We start from the raw sequence: 23,236 nt of genomic DNA, 5'->3' as shown, positions 1-23,236 counted from the left end.
ATGTGAACTCATTACATCCACCTCATGCATAGTATGTAGCCATGTCCACCTGTGCCTGATGCAATCCTCCCAAGACAAAGACATGTCACATGGGAGAGTAAGAAAGCGAACAGTGTCAGAGGAAAGAAGGGACCCCTGTGAAATCGGGAACTAAATTAGAAGACAACCTGTAGCGCTGATGGAACAAGCAGCCCATCACTGTGGGGGGGAGCTCCCACCCACAGTAAATACTGCCAGCACTCCACAGAAAGATGGTCCCCTTCCCAAGACTTGTCCTCTGTTGTAGAGTCTCCCCTTTCTAATAAAGAGTTTTGCCTCCTGTTTAGATGGGGTCTCCATGGGAGCGGGTGGGCTTCGTACACACCCATACAGTATCTTTGGGTGTGCTCAGGGTCACTTCTCACATATAGTGGGGTTACTGGCACACCGCCTGCAGATGCAGGAAAATCAGTTATGTAAACGGCGGTAAGGGAAATTCAGTGCGGAGAACTGCCTGGTTCAGTATTCTAGACAAACCCAGGAATTACTCTATTAGCCAGAGCAGCTCATCTATGTTTCCCCTGCCTGAGACCCCCACCGAGCGCTAAAACGAAGTGGCAGAAGCGCTCGGGTGAGAAAGCCGAGCGAGCGGTGTATGGACTCCGACTTTCTATTGAGACTGTGGACTGCTCGGAGTAAAGCCGATCAGAAACAAAAGCGGAACATCGTTCACTAAAGCACCTCTGCCGCTTCGTTTAGCGATTGGTGGGGGTCTCAGTGCTCTGACCCACACCGGTCAGAATTTGACATCTCAAAAGTTTTTCTTAAACGTTTAGTTACACTTTAAAAAATAAAAAAAAAGGTTGTTCTCAGGAGACAGCCCCTTTAACCATGTATTTGAGATATTGGTAGACTAGTGCCAGATTATGAATAGTGCATGAAGTTACACAGGACAGATTCTTCAGGACTCCATCGTTTCGGGAGTGAGTAAAGCATACCTCGTCATACAAAGAAGAGTTGTCAGGGACATTATCAATCAACACCTTGGACTCTGTAGCTGGCTGAGGGATAACAACATTTGTTACTTTCCTTCTTTTTTCCTCTGGCTCCCCATCTGTACTATCACTGCTGAAAGAGTGAAAAAAAAAAAACATTAAAAAAAAAAAGGGTTGTCCACCTGACAACTGATGAACTGTTCACCGGATAGGTCATCAGTATGTCATCTGTGCGGGTCAGACACCGACCACGCACTGATAAGCCGCTGTGGTGTCCTGCGGGCACCAGATGTTGCTGCATATAATGCCATGTACAGAGCCCGGAAGCAGTTGGCTCCGTACATAGCATAGCGGCCGTGCTGCAGAACTGCAGTTGTGCTCCTATTCACTTGAATAGTACTGCTGCTCGGCCGCTATTCCGTGGCCGGAGCGAATTGCTTCCGGCTTGTACATCCGGTGCACGGAGGCACTGAACCAGCTGATCTGTGCGGGGCCCGGCTGTCGGACCCCTACAAGTGATGTACGGATGACATCCGGTGGATAGGTCGTCAGAAGCTGGAAAACCCCTTTTAGTAATTGAAATGGTAGAATGCAGGCTCCTGTTCACCTATTAGAAACCAGACGTTTCATTATTAACACAACAGAAGTAATTGATGAAAGGGTTCAAAAACACATGACATTTGTAACAAAGCTTTTGGAAAAATGTTCACACACGATCTGCAAAATTGCAACAAATCGTTGATCTGAAGAATATTAAATTACACACTAGAAAATACAGCGTTAAAGGACTTCATGTGAATAACCTCTTTTCATTGGTGTCGGTCACATCCCGGGATCTCTGCTTGGCAATGAGCTTTGCCATTCGCTTTGCTTTGTTTCTCTGTCGGTTACTCATCCCTGGGAGAAATTCTGTGTCAATAAACTCTGCTGCTTGAAGGGTCTGCAAAATAGAATACAATATATTGTAATCAAGCGAATCAGATTTTACAAAGCCAAACAATTACAGGCACATCTAGAAATCAATTTTTTTTCTAGGTCAAAGACAAAAAACTTTTACCTACAGGTTTATTTACAAGCGTGTTGGTTGGCAAATAGTCTAAATCTTCATCATTAAATAGCTCTTCGGTATTCATGCCTATGGCAGCTCCCATGTCAAGCCCCAGTTTTCTCTGTAACAGTTTCCTTTGTCGAGCTATCCTCTCCTTCGGGTCCACATCTCCTAGAAGAAAAATAAATGTAGCACTGTTCATAGTATTAGGACAGGTAAGGACAAAATTCTAATCAATTGCTTGTGATCAGGCAGTAAAAAATAACCTCTTAGCCACCAACTGAACACCTGAAAAGTCAGCAGCAAAATCAGTTTCCTGGCCCTAGGGTTTACCTATCCCTGCGTTAGGATATAATGCTATTTAGCCACATTTGAATTGTTATAACATCATGACATCATGGAAGCTGTATATTTAAACGTTTCCCAAAAAACTTGTTTGGGAAAGATCTCCGCTTTGCACTGACGGGATCCCATGCCTAGGATTTTACTTGACACCTTGCAGCAAGCAGGCCATTTATACCATAGAACTTGTTACTTAAAAATTTCACAATACCCTCATGGTCCACCTACAGTATAGAGTCTGAACAAACCACATGCTGTTTTGTCGTACTGCTGAAAGTACTATGGTGCTGTTTATGGAGCTTGAGAAGCTCTATGTACCCACTAGTCACATAGAAAAGGTTCTAACTCTAGTTTTGCTTCTGCTTAAAGTTTTTATTCCCATCTTAAAAGTGACCCTCCAGTTAAAAAAAAAAAACATGTAGTCAACTTACCTGTTGCCCTGCCCCTAAATGATCCAGCCTGGCCATTGCGATCTCCGACCACAATGGAGAGCTCTTTGGAAGCCAGAGACAGGCCCTGACGTCAGCCATGATGGCGCTGTGCCCAGCAGCACCGACGTCATCAGCGCTCATCCATCTGTGGGATGTTGGCGGTGGAGGTGTCTCAGGCTTCCATAAAAGCTCTCCATAGCGAAGTCTGAGAAACCTGCGGAATCGAAAACGAGGGACAGGAACGCAGGACGGATTATTCAGCAGTGCAGAAGGTAAGTTTACTATACACTTCAATTAGTGTGCAAAATTGTAAAACATTTGACTGGAGGGCCGCTTTAAAGGCATTTCCTGTGGATGGGAATACCACTTTAAGGTTGCCAGTTAAGCATCACATTTCATTTCCCCACTGCAGTCTTGTCCAGTCAGGCAACAAGACACATCCTCGCCTTTCTGAAGAATGCAGGAGTAGCAGATGACATGCAAAGATCAGGGATAGATGTCAAAACACTAGCCTTTTGACACGATGGCTCTGAGTTGCTGCTAAAGCCACCACAGTGAAATACAAGGAAGAGACGACTTCACTGCGTCTCCCAAAAGGATTGGGATATTACATGTTTATGTGGCATTTGATCAAGTCAAATAAACACCTCAGAACACCATTTGTCCTCTTACTGCATAAAAATCTCCTGTCAGATATTTATAGATTTACTTTTTTTACCCATGTGGTAGTATGGTTTTAGTGTGTAAGCAACTAAATCTAACTGGTAAAATAACCCAGTCACATACTGTATACATATAAGCTGGAATGTTTGGTGTATACTATTTTCTCTAATACAGGTAACAAAGCATCAAAGATCATCTTGCAATACATACCTAATTTGTCATCTGGCACTTCGAACTCAACACCAGCAGAGCCAAGGAGTGAAGCACCATGTTTCAACAATTTGGATATATCAAACCTTTCAAAGCTCAGCCTGTATGATCCTGAAGACTCATCATTCGAACACTCTGATCCAGCCCCTAAAAATGGATTTATAAAGCAGATATAAAAATATGTATTACCCGTTATCTTATCATTACACTCTTAGGTTTATAGACCCTGCATTTAGAAAAAAAAAAAAAAACTGTTCCTAAAATAGTGTACACGCACAATGACTAAAAGAGAAGCCAAGATTCTTCAGCAACCTTAAAGGGGGTTTTGCCATAGTCATTATTTATCACCTAATAGGATAGGTGATCAATTTCTGATCGTGGGGGTCCGATTGCTGGGACCTCCACCAATCACAAGAACTGGCTTACCTTGCCGTTCCTTGGAACCCCACAGGAATGGAGCGGTAGTGCGCATGCTTGACCACTGCTCCATTAATTTCTATGGGGCTGCCGAGCGCTACCCCTTTAACTACGACATGTCCTTTCCTGCCGCGTCTTGGAGGCAGGAAAAACCCACTCGTTGAGTGTTTTCTGCCTGCGGTCCTTGCATATGAGCAGCCAGTTCAAAATCTGCCTCAAAAGCCCTGAAGGGATAAAAAAAAAAGTCTAACATATAGCTTTTACATTTCTGAATAGCCCTTACCTTTTTTTATCCTAGCTGTTGGGCTCCAGTCAGGAACATTTCTTACAATAGCCTCAACAGCCTGCCCAGCTGCTATACGCGTATCCCAGTTTGGACTGCGCAGGTATAACAGGACCTGAAAGGTAGCAAAGTGAATTTAGATAAAATGACATTTACAGCCATGTTACTGGACAAGTACCAGAAGATTAAAGGGTCTCACCTTATTTAACAAGTTGTTAAGTTCATGTGGATGCAGTTTGACCACTTCTCCGAGCTGCTGCGCAGCCGCTTTTCTCGTTACCGGGGTTGTCCCAGTGTCCAGTAATATAAACAGACGGTCTAATCTAAAAAGGACAAAAGCAAAGCGAATTATGGTCACTGGAATTAAGGTGGTGGTCCAAAGTGCTGTGTACAGTGAAAACTTGTCAGAACGGAATCAAGACAGGTTGCTTCAGTAGAGACAGGGTTGTCTGCATGAACTGATCGCTGCCATGTGTACAGGGGCCTATGATCGGATACCAGCATTTGTAGGAGTGTGAGTTCACCCAATTAGTCTGTGTAAAAAGGCCTTTAGGAGTGGATTTCCTCCTTTACTAATGGGATAAGTTCATGTTTTTGTCAATATGCAGTGGAAACCGATACAGCGCAAAGAAATGGCTTCTTCAGCCACCCTAAAATAACAGAGTACAGGACTGAAATGAAGGATTTGGAAAGATGTCCTACTTTCCTTATAGCATCAGTTCCTGTTCGATGGTAAGAAATGTGTACTAGTGTTCAAATAATAAAATTGCGTCCGAGTTGGGATGATTTTCCCTTTATATACAATAGAAGATGTTCTAAGGGTCGGGGGACGACTTCAAAAAGAAAAGGTGTTTGAAGAATGACTACTACACATGTTTACATATCAAGAATGAACAAACAAGTTGCAGCCTGCTGCCAGCTATCCGGTGATGGATGACGTAGGCACTCCTGTTCCACGGAACATTTACTTTCAAACACAAAAAGGGAACTTCTCATAATGTGAATAATAATCGCTTTAAGCAACAGTGAACATTGCCACATGAAATGTCAATCCATAAAACAAGAAGCTCTTGGAAAATAGGTAAAAAAATAAATCCGTTTTTAGTTTTCTAAATTGCACATACTGCAGATACTTGGGTTTCAGCCTAACAAACACAAGGGGAAGCGTATAGTCATATGGCAAGTTCTGAAAACCGCATACTGTGAATGTATATCGTTTGTGGAAAATTGCAGTAAAATTTTGCCCTAAAATTGGACGAGACATCCAGGGAGACAGGGCCAGGAAGACTGCCCTCAGTTTCAAGATCTTGATCTGGAACGGAGCTTCCAGGTCAGACTAGATGCCCTGGACTGTGAGGCAGCCAAAGACCACCCCTGCTAGACAAACTTGTGCCGGTTGTGATGACTTGCCAGTGGAGAATTGTGAAGGGTTTTCCCTAAGAGATGAAGGGGGAAGGACATACACCACAGCAGCTTCTTCTTGACTTAAAGAGGCTCTGTCACCAGATTTTGCCACCCCTATCTGCTATTGCAGCAGATCGGCGCTGCAATGTAGATTACAGTAACGTTTTTATTTTTAAAAAACAAGCATTTTTGGCCAAGTTATGACCATTTTTGTATTTATGCAAATGAGGCTTGCAAAAGTCCAAGTGGGCGTGTATTATGTGTGTACATCGGGGCGTTTTTACTACTTTTACTAGCTGGGCGTTCTGACGAGAAGTATCATCCACTTCTCTTCAGAACGCCCAGCTTCTGGCAGTGCAGACACAGCGTGTTCTCGAGAGATCACGCTGTGACGTCACTCACAGGTCCTGCATCGTGTCGGACGAGCGACGACACATCGGCACCAGAGGCTACAGTTGATTCTGCAGCAGCATCAGCGTTTGCAGGTAAGTCGATGTAGCTACTTACCTGCAAACGCTGATGCTGCTGCAGAATCAACTGTAGCCTCTGGTGCCGATGTGGTCGACACGATGCAGGACCTGGGGCAGGAAGTGAGTGACGTCACAGATCTGCACTGCCAGAAGCTGGGCGTTCTGAAGAGAAGTGGATGATACTTCTCGTCAGAACGCCCAGCTAGTAATAGTAAAAACGCCCCGATGTACGCACATAATACACGCCCAGTTGGACTTGTACTTTAAACACGCCCACTTGGACTTTTGCAAGCCTCATTTGCATAAATACAAAAATGGTCATAACTTGGCCAAAAATGCTCGTTTTTAAAAAATAAAAACGTTACTGTAATCTACATTGCAGCGCCGATCTGCTGCAATAGCAGATAGGTGTTGCAAAATCTGGTGACAGAGCCTCTTTAAGGGGGCAAATGGATCATCAGACCTACGGAGTCCGGGGAATTGTCCCAACGATATAGAAGAAAAAAAATAAATAAAAAATTGCCAGCTGTAGAGATCGGGAGTGAAATTGAGCAAAAGGGACTTGAAGGTTGAGACTACCATTCCCAGGACTTTCATGCAGAAGCAGATGGAGCAATGAGCGTTCTTGAAGAGTACGGTCACTCCCTGTCTGAGAGCGGTGATATTTGTCCTCGGGCAAGAATACCCTGGCTGCCTGTGTATCCAGGGCCATCCCCAGAAACTCCAAACCTTCACATGTCTATTGAGAGGTTTTAGATCCAAATGGGTCAAAGAGATCCTTATGTACTGTGAAAAGGTTTGAACAAAACCACTTGAACAGTTCTGGAGTGAGTCACTGGGACAATTACACTTGGAGGAGGCTTTGAATGGCTTGAGAAAAAGCTTGGGCCCTGGGGGGGCATTGACCGAAAAAAACGCCTGGGAGGGCGAGAAGAAAACTACTTCGTAGCCTGTCGACAACCTCCTGTACCCAGGCATCTTTAACATTTGGGCCACGTCTCTAGGAAGGAGAGCAGCAGTTCCCCAACCTGAGAAAGAAGCTCCGATGAGGGTAAATTTTCAGGCTGTGGAAGCCTGCTGTGCCAGAGCAGGTCTAGTGGGTCTGTTGGGCTGCCAGGAGTTTCTAGACTGGTAGGAAGGTCTCTGCGCTTGGAAGGGATGGGAGTCACATAAGGTCTGCCTCTGACCTGGAGCAGAGTACCGAAATGAACAAAGCCATGTTTGTCTTCTGACTTAGGGAACTGGATGTCGCCTTTGATGACATTATGGAAGTGCTTATTTCACCTGTTGCCTCAGAAATGAGTTGGACCAGATCAAAGCCGTGAAGGTGATCCTGAGCAAATGGGAGGGCAAAAACCACCTTCCTAGAGGCACTGTATCCTAGTTCCTAGTCCAAATGGCCCTGCAGACATGTACAGCATTAGCCATGCCCGAGGCAGACAGTTGGGCAGCTTGGACAGAGGCGTCAGATATATTTAGATATCTGCAAAAGCTGTGCAGCTTGCACAAAGGCATCCACTAGAGTCCCCTGAATCACATCCTGTAGTTGAGTAGCTAGATCAATACTAGCCAAGAAAACCCAATATGCTGCAGGAGGCATGACTAAAGCCGCAGCCACGCTGTAAGTGGCTTTTGCCATAGACTCAACTTTGGCATCCACTGGATCCATTAAGGCGGAAGCATCTGCAACTGGTAAGGTAATATTTTCATAAAGCCAGGCTATGGGAGCATCTACCTTGGGGGGGCAGGCCATTTGGCAATGCACTCAGAGGAAGGAAACAGTCCGCACACTTGAACACATGCATAGACCAGTTAGGGTGTTGCCATGCATCAGAAAACAATTTCTCAAAACCCTTATGATAAGACCAGAGGGGGTCGCTTGTGGCGATGTAATGCATTGAGGGGATTCAGCAGGATCATCCACAGTCTTAAGTATATGGGTACGTGCACACGACCCGTTTTCATCCAGAAAAACGACTGAGAAATTGGGGCCTTTTTTACGTGGCAGTTTAAAAAATGGCCGCGAAAATGCGCATGTCATTTCTTGCGACGTTTTTGGAGAAATTTTTCATTGACTATAGAAAAACAGCTCCAAAAATGGCCGTAAAAAACACGGCTGAGAATCGGGAGCTGTTTTCCCTTGCACATACCCTCTCACTGTCTGAATGTGGAATCGCTTCTGAGAGCGAGATCCCCTAAAGATGGTTCAGCTATATCTCTTGAATGAAAAGAATGAAAGACACCTGCAGCATTTTTGTCCAAAGAGGAATCAGAGGAAGAATGATATCTCCTTGATTTCCTTGCCCGCTTGCGGAATGCACTGGGAGGACTAGAACGAGTTCAATCCAGGGAAGAATGTCTGGGGGCCTGAATGGACTGGTGCCCGAAAGGGGTCAGACAATTGAGACGCTAACTGCTGAGGAAGGTGTTGTAAGGCATCCGCCATGGCCTCAAAGAGACAGGCAAGATTATCAACCGCCTGGGTGAGGGAAGCCGTCCATTCAGGGGGTAATAAGCTCACCAGCCATGGGAGTTGGCGAATTCTGTGGTGGTTTAGATGGAGGGTACTGAACACAGACTGGGTCAGCCTGCCCACATGGAAACTACTGCACCACCACTACACGCAAAGTGCGTTACAATGGCAGAGGGGTTATGAGTCTTGGGAGCTTTGCTCTTTGAAAACATGAGCCTTTTACACAAAAAACAAAACACAAAAAACACAATAGCCAATGGCTATCCTACCAGACCCCCTAGGTGCTGTGTGCCATGTGAAGCAGAAACATTCTCAGCGCTGTATGACTTCTGTACACCAGCTCAGTGTACTATGACGCTCGCCACCGGTGACAGAGTGAAGAGAGTCTAAGGAAAAAAAAAAAAAACTCCTCCTGCCAAAGCCGCGCTGTTGGGACAGGATAGGCATGTGACTCAGGCCCCACGCGGCGACCCATCAGAATGTGAAACGGGACGAGAAATCTGCGGGGTGGGGACAGCAGGCTGGAGCACGAGGGGACGTGGCCAGCTTGCAGCCTAGCATAGAACAGAAGACGGGGCCTAAATTAATGGCGACAGCGGCGGAAGGCCGCGGCTTATAGTAAAAACTGAAGATAATGCCTAAACTGTTTGCCAGCACAGAAGAAGTGTTAGAAACCCCTTAGTAAGGGTACAACTCAGAAGGAAAAAACACTGCTATATCATAATGCCAAAAAGTCCGCTGACAGTCTGAGTTGTTTCTTCCCCTCGAATCCCCTGTTTTAGAGACCGGGGGGACGGGACACCTTACCCTCTGAAAATGTAGTGTCTGCCTCTTACGGACATTAGGCTAAAACTAAGGAACGGAGTGATCGACAGAGTATAGCCCCATTTTTTTTTTTATATTTACCCAATGTCAGCGGCCTATACTCATGATACTATGTGCCACAGTGAATAATTTAACAAGCAAATTACAGCGAAGCGACACAGGGATGTACTGGGAATTGCTGCAGTTGTGATGCAGTCTTTGGTTGTGCAGTTGGCAGGTGAGGCACGTGTCACCTGTAAATAAACCATGAAAAGCATGTGCTTTTTGATGCAAATTTTATTTTTTAAAAAGTCCTGCGTGAATGTACTCCTCCTAAACTCCAATGCATTGTGTCGCCACCTGACAGAAAAAGGGAATAAGGACACCGCTGAGCATACTCAATTTTCATATCCTCCAAAGAATATAACAATGTGTGTAAGCATGCATGTGCAGCGACTTCTCCACTGCAGACTGACAGTAAATGTAACATTTGGCCCTCGCATAAAGTCAAGGGGCTCAGCGAGCACTCCCCATAACGTGCTAGGTTGACCACCACTGGATAATCCATATTGTCCCACGCTTTCCAGAGGCATGCATCTGGCTGATCTTCCTGCACATGTAACATTACACGTTGGGGTACATTCAGACGTTGCAGCTGAGAAGAGGTTAAAACGGCTTTGAAAAACCACATCTGAAAGTAGTACAAAACAGGTAGAGAGGAGGATGATGATGATCTCAACTCATTACAGGGGTCTGAAAATGTACTGGTGTTGCTAACAGTGATGAAGCTCGATCTAGTGATCCACAATATCACTCCCAACATAGCTACATAACCACAAGTCTGGCCAAAAGCCTCCAAGCATCAGTGAAACAAAATCTTTCAGATACATTATGAAATGCAACCAATGTTTACCTGGCAATAAAACCTTTCAGAACATCACTCCACCCTCCATCAACACTTACTGACTCTGTTCCAAGCTAAATATATAATCTATACAGCATGTTATCAGACACCTGGAGTTAAAGGAGTTATCCGGGATTTAACATTATTGGCCTGACCTTAGTCAGCAGGATAAAAGTGGAAGGATTCTCATCGGTGGCAACCAAATGGACGGCGCTGGTCAGTCCCCCACAGATCAGTGGCCTATCCTAAGGAAAGACCATTGACATTAAATCCTGGAAAACCCCTTTAATTGGGTAAAAAAAAAAAAAATTTTTTTTTTTATTAACTAACATGTATTGGCTAAAGGTTCTCACATTGTCTCATCATTAAAGTGATATTCTGAAGGCAAAGGTCTGCCATATCCATAGGATAAAATATATAATGTCTAACTGGGCTCTTGTAGCTTCACTTCAACACCGTGGCAGAGGAGAAGTGTGGAGGGTTTCTCACGCATGCAAGGCACTGTATTTTAATTTACGGTAGATACAGAAAAAAGCAGAGATTTAACAACTTTAGGATAGGACATATGTAATTTGGAAACTTTTCTAATGAAGTTAATTTTGCCCTCCTCCAGACCTCTGCCTGTCCCTACACATTGCAGAGATTATCGTGGAAAAAAAAAAATAAAAAAATTATAAAACACAGAATTTACTAGGTAGAAGAGAAACTACAGAAAAACTGACCTACCTAACCCTAAGGCTGGAATCCCACATCGTGTATTTGATGCAGATTTTTGAGGCAAAGCCAGAAGTGGTTTCAAAAGAAATGGAAGCAATAGAGGAAATACCTTTAGGGCCCTGTTCACACAGATTTTTTTGCAGGCAGAAAATTCTGCCTTAAAATTCAGTTTGGAATTTTGAGGCAGATTTTGATTTGCCTGCACGCCGTTTCCTGCGTTTTTCACTGGTTTTTTTCTCGCGACCATTGAGCGCCACGGGCAAAAACGCAGCGAAATCCACTTTCTCTGCCTCCCATTGATGTCAATTGGAGGTCAGAGACGTAAAACGCATGAAGACAGGGCATGTCTCTTCCCGTGAGCGGTTTTTTCCGCTTGCGGGAAAAAAACGCCTCCGCCTCCCATTGAAGTTAATGGGAGCCATTTTCGGATTTTTTGGGCACGTTTTCCGACTACTGGATCCACTTCTGGCTTTGGCTGAAAGACCTGCATCAAAACCTGCAACAGATATGATGTGTGTGTGAATCCAGCCTTATAGATATTAGTGAGTCACATGTGAAAGATGGACACATACTGGTGTAGCCAACCATCATGTTCGCTGTACAGAGAAGTAACAGATATAGCAAACTTGCCCTCCAGTTCTTTGCCAACCAGTAAAGGGATTATTTTCTCAGAACTCCTTCACACGCTATTTGCTTCCTGTTGCTAGTGGTTTTCAGACTTTAGAGGTGTACATTGCATCAATTGCTACAAAAACCTACTTTGCATTGAAACAATGATGATTACTGTCTAAACTTCGGAAACATGTCCAAAGAATCTTCTCACAAACGGAACGAATGCCTTGGGTACCATAGATGTCATTATTAGCACGACCAATCCGTGTAAAATCACGTACAGCATGATTAACATGGGAACAAAGATGACCATGCACGTTCTGTTGTAATACACCATTCCCCACAGCAGGACGTTGAACTAACATTCTTTGGCTATGACCTGAAGTTGTTTGGATCCATTTTCGATTATTGACAAGTGAAGAACTGCACTGTAGCGGTGTAGAAATGACGGTGCTTAGTTCTGATGAGGTGAAATTCTTTATAGAAACTTAGTGGTTGCCCTATTACTACCAGGGCTAGGGTACAACGCCTTAAAAACAAGAAAACGGACAGGTGACATGTACCAATATTTTGCACTACTGTGTCATTAAAAAAGATTGTATCACCACAGACTACCCCTTTATTATAGGAGCCGTCGTGATGATCAGCTGAGGCCAGTCAGACATTGCAGGGAAAATGTAGTCATACATGGTGGCAATTCAAATGTACGGCCACCTACGTAGTACATGGGCAACCCAAGTATGCGAGAGCTGCTGCTTCTTAGCAGATCTGTTGTGGCTCATAAAGGCTGCTTCCAAGTGGGGGATCCCTACCGCCGACTATGTCCATATACCCTAAATCAGGGATCACCAACCTTCGGCACTTCAGCTGTTGTGAAACTACAACTCCCAGCCTGTACGGCTTTATTATTTCAGTCAAAGGCTGGCAAGGCATGCTGGTAACTGTAGTTTAACAACATCTGGAGTACCGAAGGTTGTTGACCCCTGCCCTAACTAGTCTGTTACTGTGGCGCCCTAGCCTAAAGCGGTAGAACACTGCACGATATTTGCAAAATGAGTTCATTTTCTAAGACTTAATGCTACATCTGTAAGGTGCAATACCTGAGAAGTCAAGCCTCTGAAGGAGAAACATGCATCATACAGTCCAGGGCTTTACACCTGCAGCATAGTAGATGTGTCGAGTGCTCCACTAGCAGACACCCATGAGGGAGGACAGTAGTGTTTTACTACATTGCATCTATGTAGAGAATTGCCCTATAGGCGTGAGGAAACTGCCACATGTACCGATTAGGTTACACAGTATGCTGATTTTTGGATACCCATTTGGCCTTTAATAGTATTTCCCCCGTACCATAAAGATACAAAAGTTCTTTTAAAGAGGCTCTGTCACCAGATTTTGCAACCCCTATCTGCTATTGCAGCAGATCACAGTAACGTTTTTATTTTTTAAAAACGAGCATTTTTGGCCAAGTTATGGCCATTTTTGTATTTATGCAAATGAGGCTTGCAAAAGTCCAAGTGGGCGTGTTTACAGTAAAAGTCCAACTGGGCGTGTATTATGTGTGTACATCGGGGCGTTTTTACTAACTTTACTAGCTGGGCGTTCTGATGAGAAGTATCATCCACTTCTCTTCAGAACGCCCAGCTTCTGGCAGTGCAGATCTGTGACGTCACTCACAGGTCCTGCATCGTGTCGGCCACATCGGCACCAGAGGCTACAGTTGATTCTGCAGCAGCATCAGCGTTTGCAGGTAAGTAGCTACATCGACTTACCTGCAAACGGCAATGCTGCTGCAGAATCATCTGTAGCCTCTGGTGCCGATGTGTCCTCGCTCGTCTGACACGATGCAGGACCTGGGGAAGTGACGTCACAGCGTGATCTGCCAGAAGCTGGGCGTTCTGAAGAGAAGTGGATGATACTTCTCGTCAGAACGGCCAGCTAGTAAAAGAAGTAAACACGCCCCGATGTACACACATAATACACGCCCAGTTGTACTTTTCAACACGCCCAGTTGGACTTTTGCAAGCCTCATTTGCATAAATACAAAAATGGTCATAACTTGGCCAAAAATGCTCGTTTTTAAAAAATAAAAACGTTACTGTAATCTACATTGCAGCGCCGATCTGCTGAAATAGCAGATAGGGGTTGCAAAATCTGGTGACAGAGCCTCTTTAAGCTTTAAGTGGATAATATTGTACTCCCTACTCACAAAGGATTATAATCAATGCCAGCTCTAGCAGCTGCAAAAATATCCTACATACAAATAAATTATGCAGCGAAAAAAGTCAGCCAGTAATAGAAGTGTCTTATACAGAGATCTGCAGACTGCAGCAACACGGTTTGGCAAGAGCATTCACTCCAGTCAGTGATTAGCCCATTATTATAAGATGCATGGCATGACTGGCATCTCCTAACTGCCCAGCTTCACTAGAAAAAGGACTAAGTGGCCAAAGCCTTTCTAGTCACTCAACAACTCCCAACAGCAAGGCTCATAACAGAAGACAAATAACCCAAAACATCCTTAAAAGGGAAATTTTAATGTAAACAAAAAAATAAAAAATGGATATGACTATGCCGAAAAGAATCAGGGATCCGTGCAGTGTCCTGAATGGATAAAGTCTTTTGACAGGTCACTATATTTTCCCTTTAAACCTCCTATGCAGGGTTTTTGTCTGGCATTTTGATTAAAAAAAAAAAACAGAAAATGCCAGCGTTTTTAATGTAACGTGCGTTTATGGCATTTTGTACATGTGCTTTTCCTGGCGTTTTTAAGTCCTTTCAAGAAGCCTATGGAGAAAGACACGCCATACCTAGAGCAGGATACGTATGGAAAGAAAAGACCAGACCCCAAAACGCTGTGTATGTCGGATTTCATATTTCACCATACAGACTTTAAAACTAACTTCTGGCCCCAGCGTTTGAGGCTGGATTCACATGAGCGTGTTCAGTCCGTGATATACGGTCCGTATATTGGCTGCATTTCCCAGACTGAACACACTGCAGGGAGCCGGGCTCCTAGCATCATAGTTATGTATGACGCTAGGAGTCACTGCCTCGCTGCGGGACAACTGTCCCGTACTATAATCACATTTCCAGCACAGGACAGAAGTTTTGCGGTGAGGCAGGAACACCTAGCGTCAGATAACTATGATGCTAGGAGCCCGGCTCCCTGAAGTTCGGTCCGGGAAATGCGGCCGACATACGGACCGAACGCGCTTGTGTGAATCCGGCCTGAGGAAAAAAAACTAAACGCGATGTGTGAATTCACTCTTAAAGATATCCACAGAGGCACAAATACAACCGATACAATGTATACATCAGGGCACCTATGCTAAGAAAACAATAGTCATAATCAAGGTCAAAAAGAATTGCACCACAACCATTGATAGTCACCACACCAAAAAAAAAGAAAAAAGCCCTTCATAAGTCCATTAATGGTTAGAAGACTAAAAGCAATGATTGGTTGTCATGGGCTGCTCCACCACTTTCACACCCATTTCTGGTATAATTTCTCTGTTTCTATGTGCTGTCCAGTGTCAATTCCGTGCCAAAGTTTATTTTTGGCCAGTAAAAAAAAGTCCTTTACGGCCCAGCTTGTCAAAACCTAAAATGTAAGATATCACTGTAGTTAACACAAATAGCCTTCCTTATTTCACACTTACAAGATGCCGCAGGCTGAGATTCGTTTAGCTATTTAGTATGGCCCTCACTACAGCCAACATATTGGATGGTGAGCCTACCTGCGACACCACCCTAACACTGGTCATCAGGGATTATTCCACCTTGCAAAGCCACCACTCTGTTAAAGGGGGTTCTCCAGGACCTTTATATTGATGGTCTATTTTTAGGATAGGTCATCAATATCAGATTGGTGGGGGTCCAACCTATTAGCTGATTGATGGGGCTACGGCCTCTTCAGTTTACAGGCACAGCAATGTACACTTCCATAGTGGCTGTGCCTGGTATTGCAGTTTTGGTCCCATTCAAGTGAATGTAACTGAGCGGTGATCCTAGGCACAGCCGCTAAGGATACGTACGGCCCTGTGCCTAGTAAACATTAAAATGTAACTTAAAAAAAAAATTATGTCTCAGTGACACGTCAGAAGGTTTAATCAGCAGGGGGGGGACCAAGCACGGAGACGCCCACCGATCGCTTAAACGAAGCGTCAGACGTGCTCAGTTGAGCGTTGTGCCACTTTGTTTCTTATAGTTTCTCGGAGCCGTGTACAGGCCCAATATAACGTCCATGAGTCCGCACACCTGTCCAAGGAAAGCCAATCGGATACTAAGTGGCACCACGCTCACCCGAGCGCTTCTGCCACTTCGTTCTAGCGTTCAGTAGGGTCTCCGTGCTCGCACCCCCACTAATCAAAACTCGACATGTTGCTGTGACATGTTAAAGGTCTTACAAAAGTTTAGTCACCCCTTATAGAGACTGCAGCATTGTAGCCACAGCCCCTTCAGCAGTCAGCTGATCAGCGGTGGTCCCAGGAGTACGCCCCGCTGATCTTATGTTTACCTTTCCTAAGGATAAGCCATCAATATAAAAGCAGCGGAGAACCCCTTTAAGCTGTTTACATCTGTATCACAAAATCAATGAGGTCTGACAGGCGCAGATGGTATTCATCATACAACGGATCCTGCACAGCGTTGTGGCTTCTGTTCATAACGAAAGCGTCAAGAAATGACAGTCCTCCTTCCATCTCATACACAACAGCTAAAAGATCTTACAGGGGAAGGCAACAACGACTAACAGGATCAACTGTAGGTTACACCTGACCAGACAGAGTACCAATAAGCGGGTCATAGACATGAGCAATTTTGAGGAGATCCACCGACAGCCTGGGTTTATTTTCCGGAGATTAGCAGTGCAGAGGTGTCCTGCCGCCGCTTATCCTTCCTCCTGAGAAATAGCACTCCCATTTGACAGAGCAGAATGGACTCATTATTGGGGGGCTGGTATGACTGTTCAGGCGGTAGCTATGTTATGACTATGTCCCGCTTTACACAGTCTCATACTGAAGTTCTTCATTCATCTAGAGCATTCCCAAACAAAACCTCCAGTAAAAGTCCTTGACTTGTCCTTATATGTAAACTTCTTAGAAATCACAACCCGTATCAACGTCTGGGAAAGCTGGGTAAAAAAACAACTAATGCATATGACTGCTGTTCCAGGCCACACAGAGGCAGTCACCCAGCTTTCCCAGACACCGGAAAGTCAAACCTGCTGAATGGTAGAGATGAAATAAAACTGCATCTTGGTGTTTTAAGGACTTACATTTTAGGACTAGAAGAAAGCTGAGTGACAACCCCCAGGACGGAGGTAACGATGATCACCCAGCTTTCCCAGGAATAGAAAAATGATACATTTTAAAAAAATTATATATATTTTTTTTATAAAAACCTGACAAAGGAAAACTCAAGTACTGAGATTTATTTTTACTTTAGAGAGAATTTGCCTTTGAACATGCTGTCAGCGATGAGATTATAGGGTGGTGGTCTCCTGTCAGTGGTGACCCCCTTATACTAGTGTCAGGACAGCGGGTGTGACGGGTGTAGGGCAGTGTGACGGGTGTAGGGCAGTATAACACGTTGGGCTGCAGTTTATGGGGGCGCAGGCATTGTGTGGATACCAGCGTGGCCTGCCCCCCTCCCGGGCCGGGTAATACGAACCTGGACACGGCCATGATGAACTGGAGAGACGCTTCCCCACACAGACACACACGCCCCACAGCACTGCCAGATGAGCGAGCTCGTCCTGGGAAGGAGCAGAGGGCCGGGATTTACAGCCGGGGCCTAAATTATAGGCTTAGCCTCGCCTCAGCCTCCGGGATAGCGGATGCGTCTAGTGCATGGCCGCCCACCTCTTCAACGGCCACACCCAGCCGTCTTTAATGTTCGTAACCCTCGACACTAGGGAGCTAATCACTCCTCGGGGCCACAGCGGAAGCGGCTTTGCCGGTTAAACCGAATTAAAGACGTTATTTTATCGTGGCAGAAGAGAAGCCAGATGCCTGGCTTTATATGAGAAGCCATCTTGTATTTATTCCTTCCACCATGGTAGCCGCGGTCTGATTGGTTACAAGGCCAGGAGGCGACCAATAGGAGACGTCGTTACATGGAGGCTCTCGGCGTGGATTGACAGGGATTCCACGATTAGGCTGGCGGCGTGAGAGGGGCGGGGTCGGGCGGGGTCAGGCGGGGTGTGACCAGTAGGGGTGGAGGGAGAGGACAGAGGAAGGAGAGGGAGGCAGGCAGAGAAGTGATGACATGTAGTAGGGCATGAGGGGAAATGACATGATTAAAAGATGAAAAGAACAATGTGTAAAGAATCCCAGGAGGAAAAGTTCAATAAAATATTCATTATTATTTTGTGCTACGATGTACTGGATTTAGTTACCTAATGTCATGCCCTTTTACCATCAGAATCTTCTAGATTAGGCTAATACGGCGATAGATGACTTCCAGCATTTTAGAGTCATTTTAAAGAATATATAAATGAATAAAGAATATATAAATGAATTTCACACTTAACGATTTTCTTATACAATACTATAATAACAACTGTTTCTTTTAGTCACTGGAGTCTTGCACCTGTACATAAAAATATACTTAAAATATTCTACTAAGGGCCTGTTCATATCAGCGTTGTCTTTCCGTTGAGGGGTTCCGTCGGAGCTTGCCTTCGGGGGAACTCCTCAACGGAAATGCAAACGCAAACCATAGCTTGTATGGTGACAGACACTTTGCTAATGGTTTCTGTTTGTCACCGTTGTGAAAGGGTTTAGTTTTTTTGAGGGAATCAATAGCGCAATCGACTGTTTTATGCGGAACAAGTTGTAGATTTTTGAGAACGGAAAGTGAAGTAGTTGGCACACAGCAACGAATCAGGTTTCAAAATGTATTTTACAAATGGCCTCTGGAAAATGAGAACTGGAAGCTAATTGGTTCCTATAGCAACAACTCCACTTTTGCTGTGCACCAGTTTTGATAAATCTCCTGCATTGTTATTCCTGTGGATTTTTTCTATAATCCTGTTTACATTGAGAAAGTATCATTACTATTTGCTCGTTTCCAACTAATCATAGCGAGAATTTCCCAGTGTATATGGGCTTTTAGAGAAGATCTTCAAGAATAATGTGTAGCATTTATTGTTGATCTAAATCGATTGTACCTACATAAAAAACATAATTTTAGGCGCCCGACGCACGTAGCAAAGATGACACTGTCCGCTGGGGAGAGGAAATTCCTCCCCAGAGGTCGTTCTGATGGGAAATTTCCATGACAAATTCCCTTGTATAGGGCCGTTAAAGCGTACCAAACCTTTCAGGTGACTTTTTTAGAATAAGCTGTTATATGTGTGTACATGAGGAATAACACTATTTATGGCCATTATATGACTTGTATGTGGCATTATTTAGCAGTTTTCCCCTCTGCAGGCTCTGTCTCTTATTCTCAGTTTTCTCTGAGCTAGTGGATGGAGCCTAGCTGCTATCATGTCTCCTATACTTAGCACACACAAAAAGCTCACATCCTGCTCTCCAATCTCTTTGTAGCACACACATAGAAGTAGCAGCAACATGGAGGACATCAAACAGCAGTAACGTTGACTTACAAACTCGATCTTGTATCCTGAGGAGATGACTTCCCGCACCCAGGCGTCTAAGATGTGGGAGAGCCAGACATCCTTGAAAAGTCCAAGCCTGCCCCCCACCCAAGACTCGAGTCTGAATTGGTCTTACCCACTCCGGGTTTAGCGGCCTGAGGACGGGGGTGCCAAGAGGCACAGGGCTTGAATGAGGGTTTGTTCTTGTAGTTCTGCTGGGAAAGTTGCTCGGATGCTCGTTAAAGGGCAAGAAATCTGTGAAAGGGATGAAAACGACGTCCCGCTTTCCTAGAGGTAGTAGCACGACGAACCTTAGTTTAAGGCAGGTGAGTGCTCTTTCCCCCTTGTGGCTTCCGAAGAGATGTCAGGGACCGTTTTTAAACAGTGTCGGTGTACCAGCATTCAAGCCAGGCAGTCCTGAGCAAGGAAACAGTGGAAGCTGTGGCGCGGGCCACATGGCAACCTGCATTTCGGAAGGCTTCGCAGAGATACTTGGTGGCACAGGGCAGCTGATGAGAGAGGTCTACTAATTCTTCAGTAGGTGCTCCAGACAGAATAGTGTGACACAGTTGGCGAACCCATTCAGTGGAGGCTCTGCTAACCCATTCAGAAGCTAAAAGAGGTCTCAAGGCCCAGCCAGAAGCTTCACGGTGGACCTAAAGAAGGACTCTGTGCGGCGGCTCAAGGGATCACAGAACTAGGCGGTGTCTGCCATTGAAATGGTAGTAGTCTTGGCTAGGCGAGAGACAGGAGGGTCCAATGCTGGCGATTTAGCCCATTTGGAGTAGATATCATCTGGAAAGGTTACATAAGGCCCAAGCGTGAAGTCTGGGTAAACTTCTTGTTTAAATGTTTCCATTCTTTGGAGACTATGTCTTCAAACTCCAAGTGTGAGGGAAAAGGCTTATGAGACCGTCTAGGCCAACAGAAGCTGACCGTCTTGGTTAGGGGAGAGACAGCATTTTTTTCGAATAAGATATATTACAAAGTTTCTTAAATTCACTTGTATTGATTTATTCAAAGTTCATTAAAAAATGTATGACCATTTAAGGACCTCGTCTAAAAACGACAGTCCTTTTTTAATAGGAAACTGGCTCGCCAATTAGCACATAGCTGCGGCCCTGGCTTCTGATGTGGCAGGTAGAAGTTGCAGCCAGCCACGAATTTCCCCTGCAGCGCCTACACCAGGGAAATGTAGCTTTACATGACGCCAAAATTACAGTTCCCCTGCAGTTACAAGAAGCTAAATCAAAAGTGACAACCAGTATGGCTGCACATCCTGTTGTCACTTTTCTAAAAAGGGCATCTCATTAAAACAGACAAATGTCAATAGTTCTGTTAGGAAAAATAAAAAAACTTAATTACCAAACTTTGGCTACTGTTCTAACTTCTAGTTTCCTAACATATCGATGTTTTGAAGTTTTGGGTGGAAATCCTCGTTACATTGTACATTACTTTGCACCCTACAGGGATATTACATCTTTTGCTATTTTTTTTTTTCGTTTTACATTTATTACTTCATGTCAGAATATAAATTTGGAGGATGTTTGTACAGGAGAATGACAGGTTTGTTTTTATTAGGAAAACACCATATAACATGTTTTGGGGGTTGACCTGACCCTTTCTTCATGTATCAGAAGTTAATTCCTGAAGTAGGGGGTGAAGCTGACTCCAAACGCATTTCTTAATAAAAAGTTTCCTGTCATTATCCTTATCCAGACTTTCATACTTTTTTTTATTCAGAGGTATTCCAGTCTTAGAGACTTGCAACCTGTACGGTCACACAGCGTGTATTTCCTTTCATAACTGAAGGGGGCGCCACTGGTCCTGATGACCTGGGCACTTGGAGTTCGAATCCCTGATTCCACATTATTTTCTAGTTGATCAGTTACATACTTCTTATGTTGTGCTTGCGAAACAGTGTTTGATCCTGGTCTGGGGGTACTTTGATGTAATTAATAGGGGGGATCGGCTTAGAAACATGGATACATCTAGTTTATTGACTGCACAGTTGGGTTTAATTTAGGCAACAGTCTGGCAGTATTTTTAGTCATTTTTACAGCAATGTTATTGGTACACTGTATGATTGCATTATGTGAGCACTATACTGTACACATTATATGGAAGGGGATGTAAATCGTGTGAACGCTTTATACTCTACTGTTTTGATAAGTTACAGTACACAGCTCCATGCACAGACCATGCCATCTTGTGTACATACACTGCTATATGTCACACTGAGTCATACACTGATCCACACATTCCATCCTTTTGTTTTAGTGTATTAACCCTGATCTTGATCTTGGATTTGTCACCTGGTACCTGTTGTTCTACTCTTGATTTTGACCCCTGGCCTGTCTTCTGACTACGTTCCTGTCCCGTTCACGGGCTTGTCGCATCCTGACTGCTATCCTGGTGACGACCCTAGGCTCCGTCCCTGACTAGCTTTTGCTTCTCTCAGAGCACCTGACGCCTATTGGAGACTACCCTGGGGACCGAGACCCGGGAAGTCCATACCTCCCTAGACACTCTACCCCATATTAGCCTGCACCAAACCATGGAGGCACAAAAGAGCCACTTCACTGTTGAGAAATGTAACAGTAACAATTTATCTTATAAGAAAGCCCAACTACTAAAAATATATACATATGTAGTGTAAATTATACCTAAGGACGAGGCGACATGTCCTGGTTTCGTTAATGCAGTTTAACTCGATTTCTAGGAAATTGTGGCAAAACCGCAACAAAGCCGCTACATGTGGGATCACTAAGGGTATGTTCACACGCACTAATTACGGACGTAATTCGGGCGTTTTTGCCCCGAATTACGTCCGAAAATAGTGCCTCAATAGCGTTGACAAACATTTGCCCATTGAAAGCAATGGGCAGACGTTTGTCTGTTCACACGAGGCGTAATGACGGCGCGTAAATAGACGCCCGCGTCAAAGAAGTGACCTGTCACTTCTTTGGCCGTAATTGGAGCCGTTATTCATTGACTCCAATGAATAGCAGCGCCAATTACGTCCGTAATGGACGCGGCGTTCAAGCGCCTGCACATGCCGTTACGGCTGAAATTACGGGGATGTTTTCAGGCTGAAACATCCCCGTAATTCCATCCGTTACGGACGCCCTCGTGTGAACATACCCTAAAGGGTACAATTAAATTGACATAGTAAAATCTATCATGTGTAATTAGATTAGTAATGTGTAAGAATACAGACATGGAAGGGACTGCTTACTTATTTTTCCTACATTGTAGTACTTTAGGCGAAATTCACATGAACGTGTGCGTTTTGCACGCGCAAAAAACTCAGCATTTTTTGCGTGTTGCAGTTTCGCGTGTCATCAGTGTATGGTGCGTGGCTGCGTGATTTTCACGCATATGCCATCCTTATGACACGCGGTTTTGAGGTTTAGAAAAATAAATGAAGGAGGTGGTTTTATTTTTCCCTTCATTTCTTGATCTGCTGTTGCGGAAGTGCGTCCATGTGCTGTGCGTGATTTTGACGCACCCATTGACTACAATGCAAAAATCACTCAAGTATAGGACATGTCGTGAGTTTCACACAGCGGACACACGCTGCGTGAAAAACTCTGAATGTCTGACCTATGACTTATATAGGTCCTTGAAAATCACGCGCGTATCACGGACGTGAAACACGTTTGTGTAAATAAGGCCTTACTGCATTGTATTTTATGTGTAGCAGTTAATAGCCTACATCTTTCCACAAAGGCAAAAGAAAACAATCTGGTCATCCTAGAATGCGTGCTATACTATACAGATACCTATATAGGGAATATAACATGCAGAAGTGTTTTACCTTGCAGATCAGTTTACCTTCAGCTGTGTAAAGCTAAAGCACAATAACCCTTTAAAGG

General features: G+C 44.5%; 1 protein-coding gene across 5 annotated transcripts in view; it reads right to left on the bottom strand.

Annotated features, from left to right (window-relative positions):
• The window catches only part of BTAF1 (B-TFIID TATA-box binding protein associated factor 1), a 58,020-nt gene extending 40,200 nt beyond the window's left edge, over positions 1 to 17,820 (bottom strand). For 2 of the 5 annotated variants that reach the window (XM_075843242.1, XM_075843245.1), the window contains exons 1-7: positions 17,426 to 17,820; positions 4,568 to 4,691; positions 4,369 to 4,483; positions 3,669 to 3,815; positions 2,036 to 2,193; positions 1,778 to 1,914; positions 978 to 1,107 (exon numbers count right to left, since the gene is read on the bottom strand). In XM_075843242.1, the coding sequence (XP_075699357.1) occupies positions 978 to 1,107; positions 1,778 to 1,914; positions 2,036 to 2,193; positions 3,669 to 3,815; positions 4,369 to 4,483; positions 4,568 to 4,691; positions 17,426 to 17,439 (825 nt within the window). In that variant the 5' untranslated portion in view covers positions 17,440 to 17,820. Of the gene's footprint in view, positions 1 to 977; positions 1,108 to 1,777; positions 1,915 to 2,031; positions 2,194 to 3,668; positions 3,816 to 4,368; positions 4,484 to 4,567; positions 4,692 to 17,425 lie in introns of those variants that run through there. The other 3 variants (XM_075843244.1, XM_075843243.1, XM_075843246.1) reach the window with 3 other exon arrangements.
• Positions 17,821 to 23,236: the final 5,416 nt, after the last annotated feature.

Source organism: Rhinoderma darwinii, chromosome 11, assembly GCF_050947455.1.
Source record: "Rhinoderma darwinii isolate aRhiDar2 chromosome 11, aRhiDar2.hap1, whole genome shotgun sequence".
NCBI lineage: Eukaryota > Metazoa > Chordata > Amphibia > Anura > Rhinodermatidae > Rhinoderma > Rhinoderma darwinii.
Note: the sequence above shows the minus strand (reverse complement) of the source record. Positions and strands in the feature narration are given on the sequence as shown.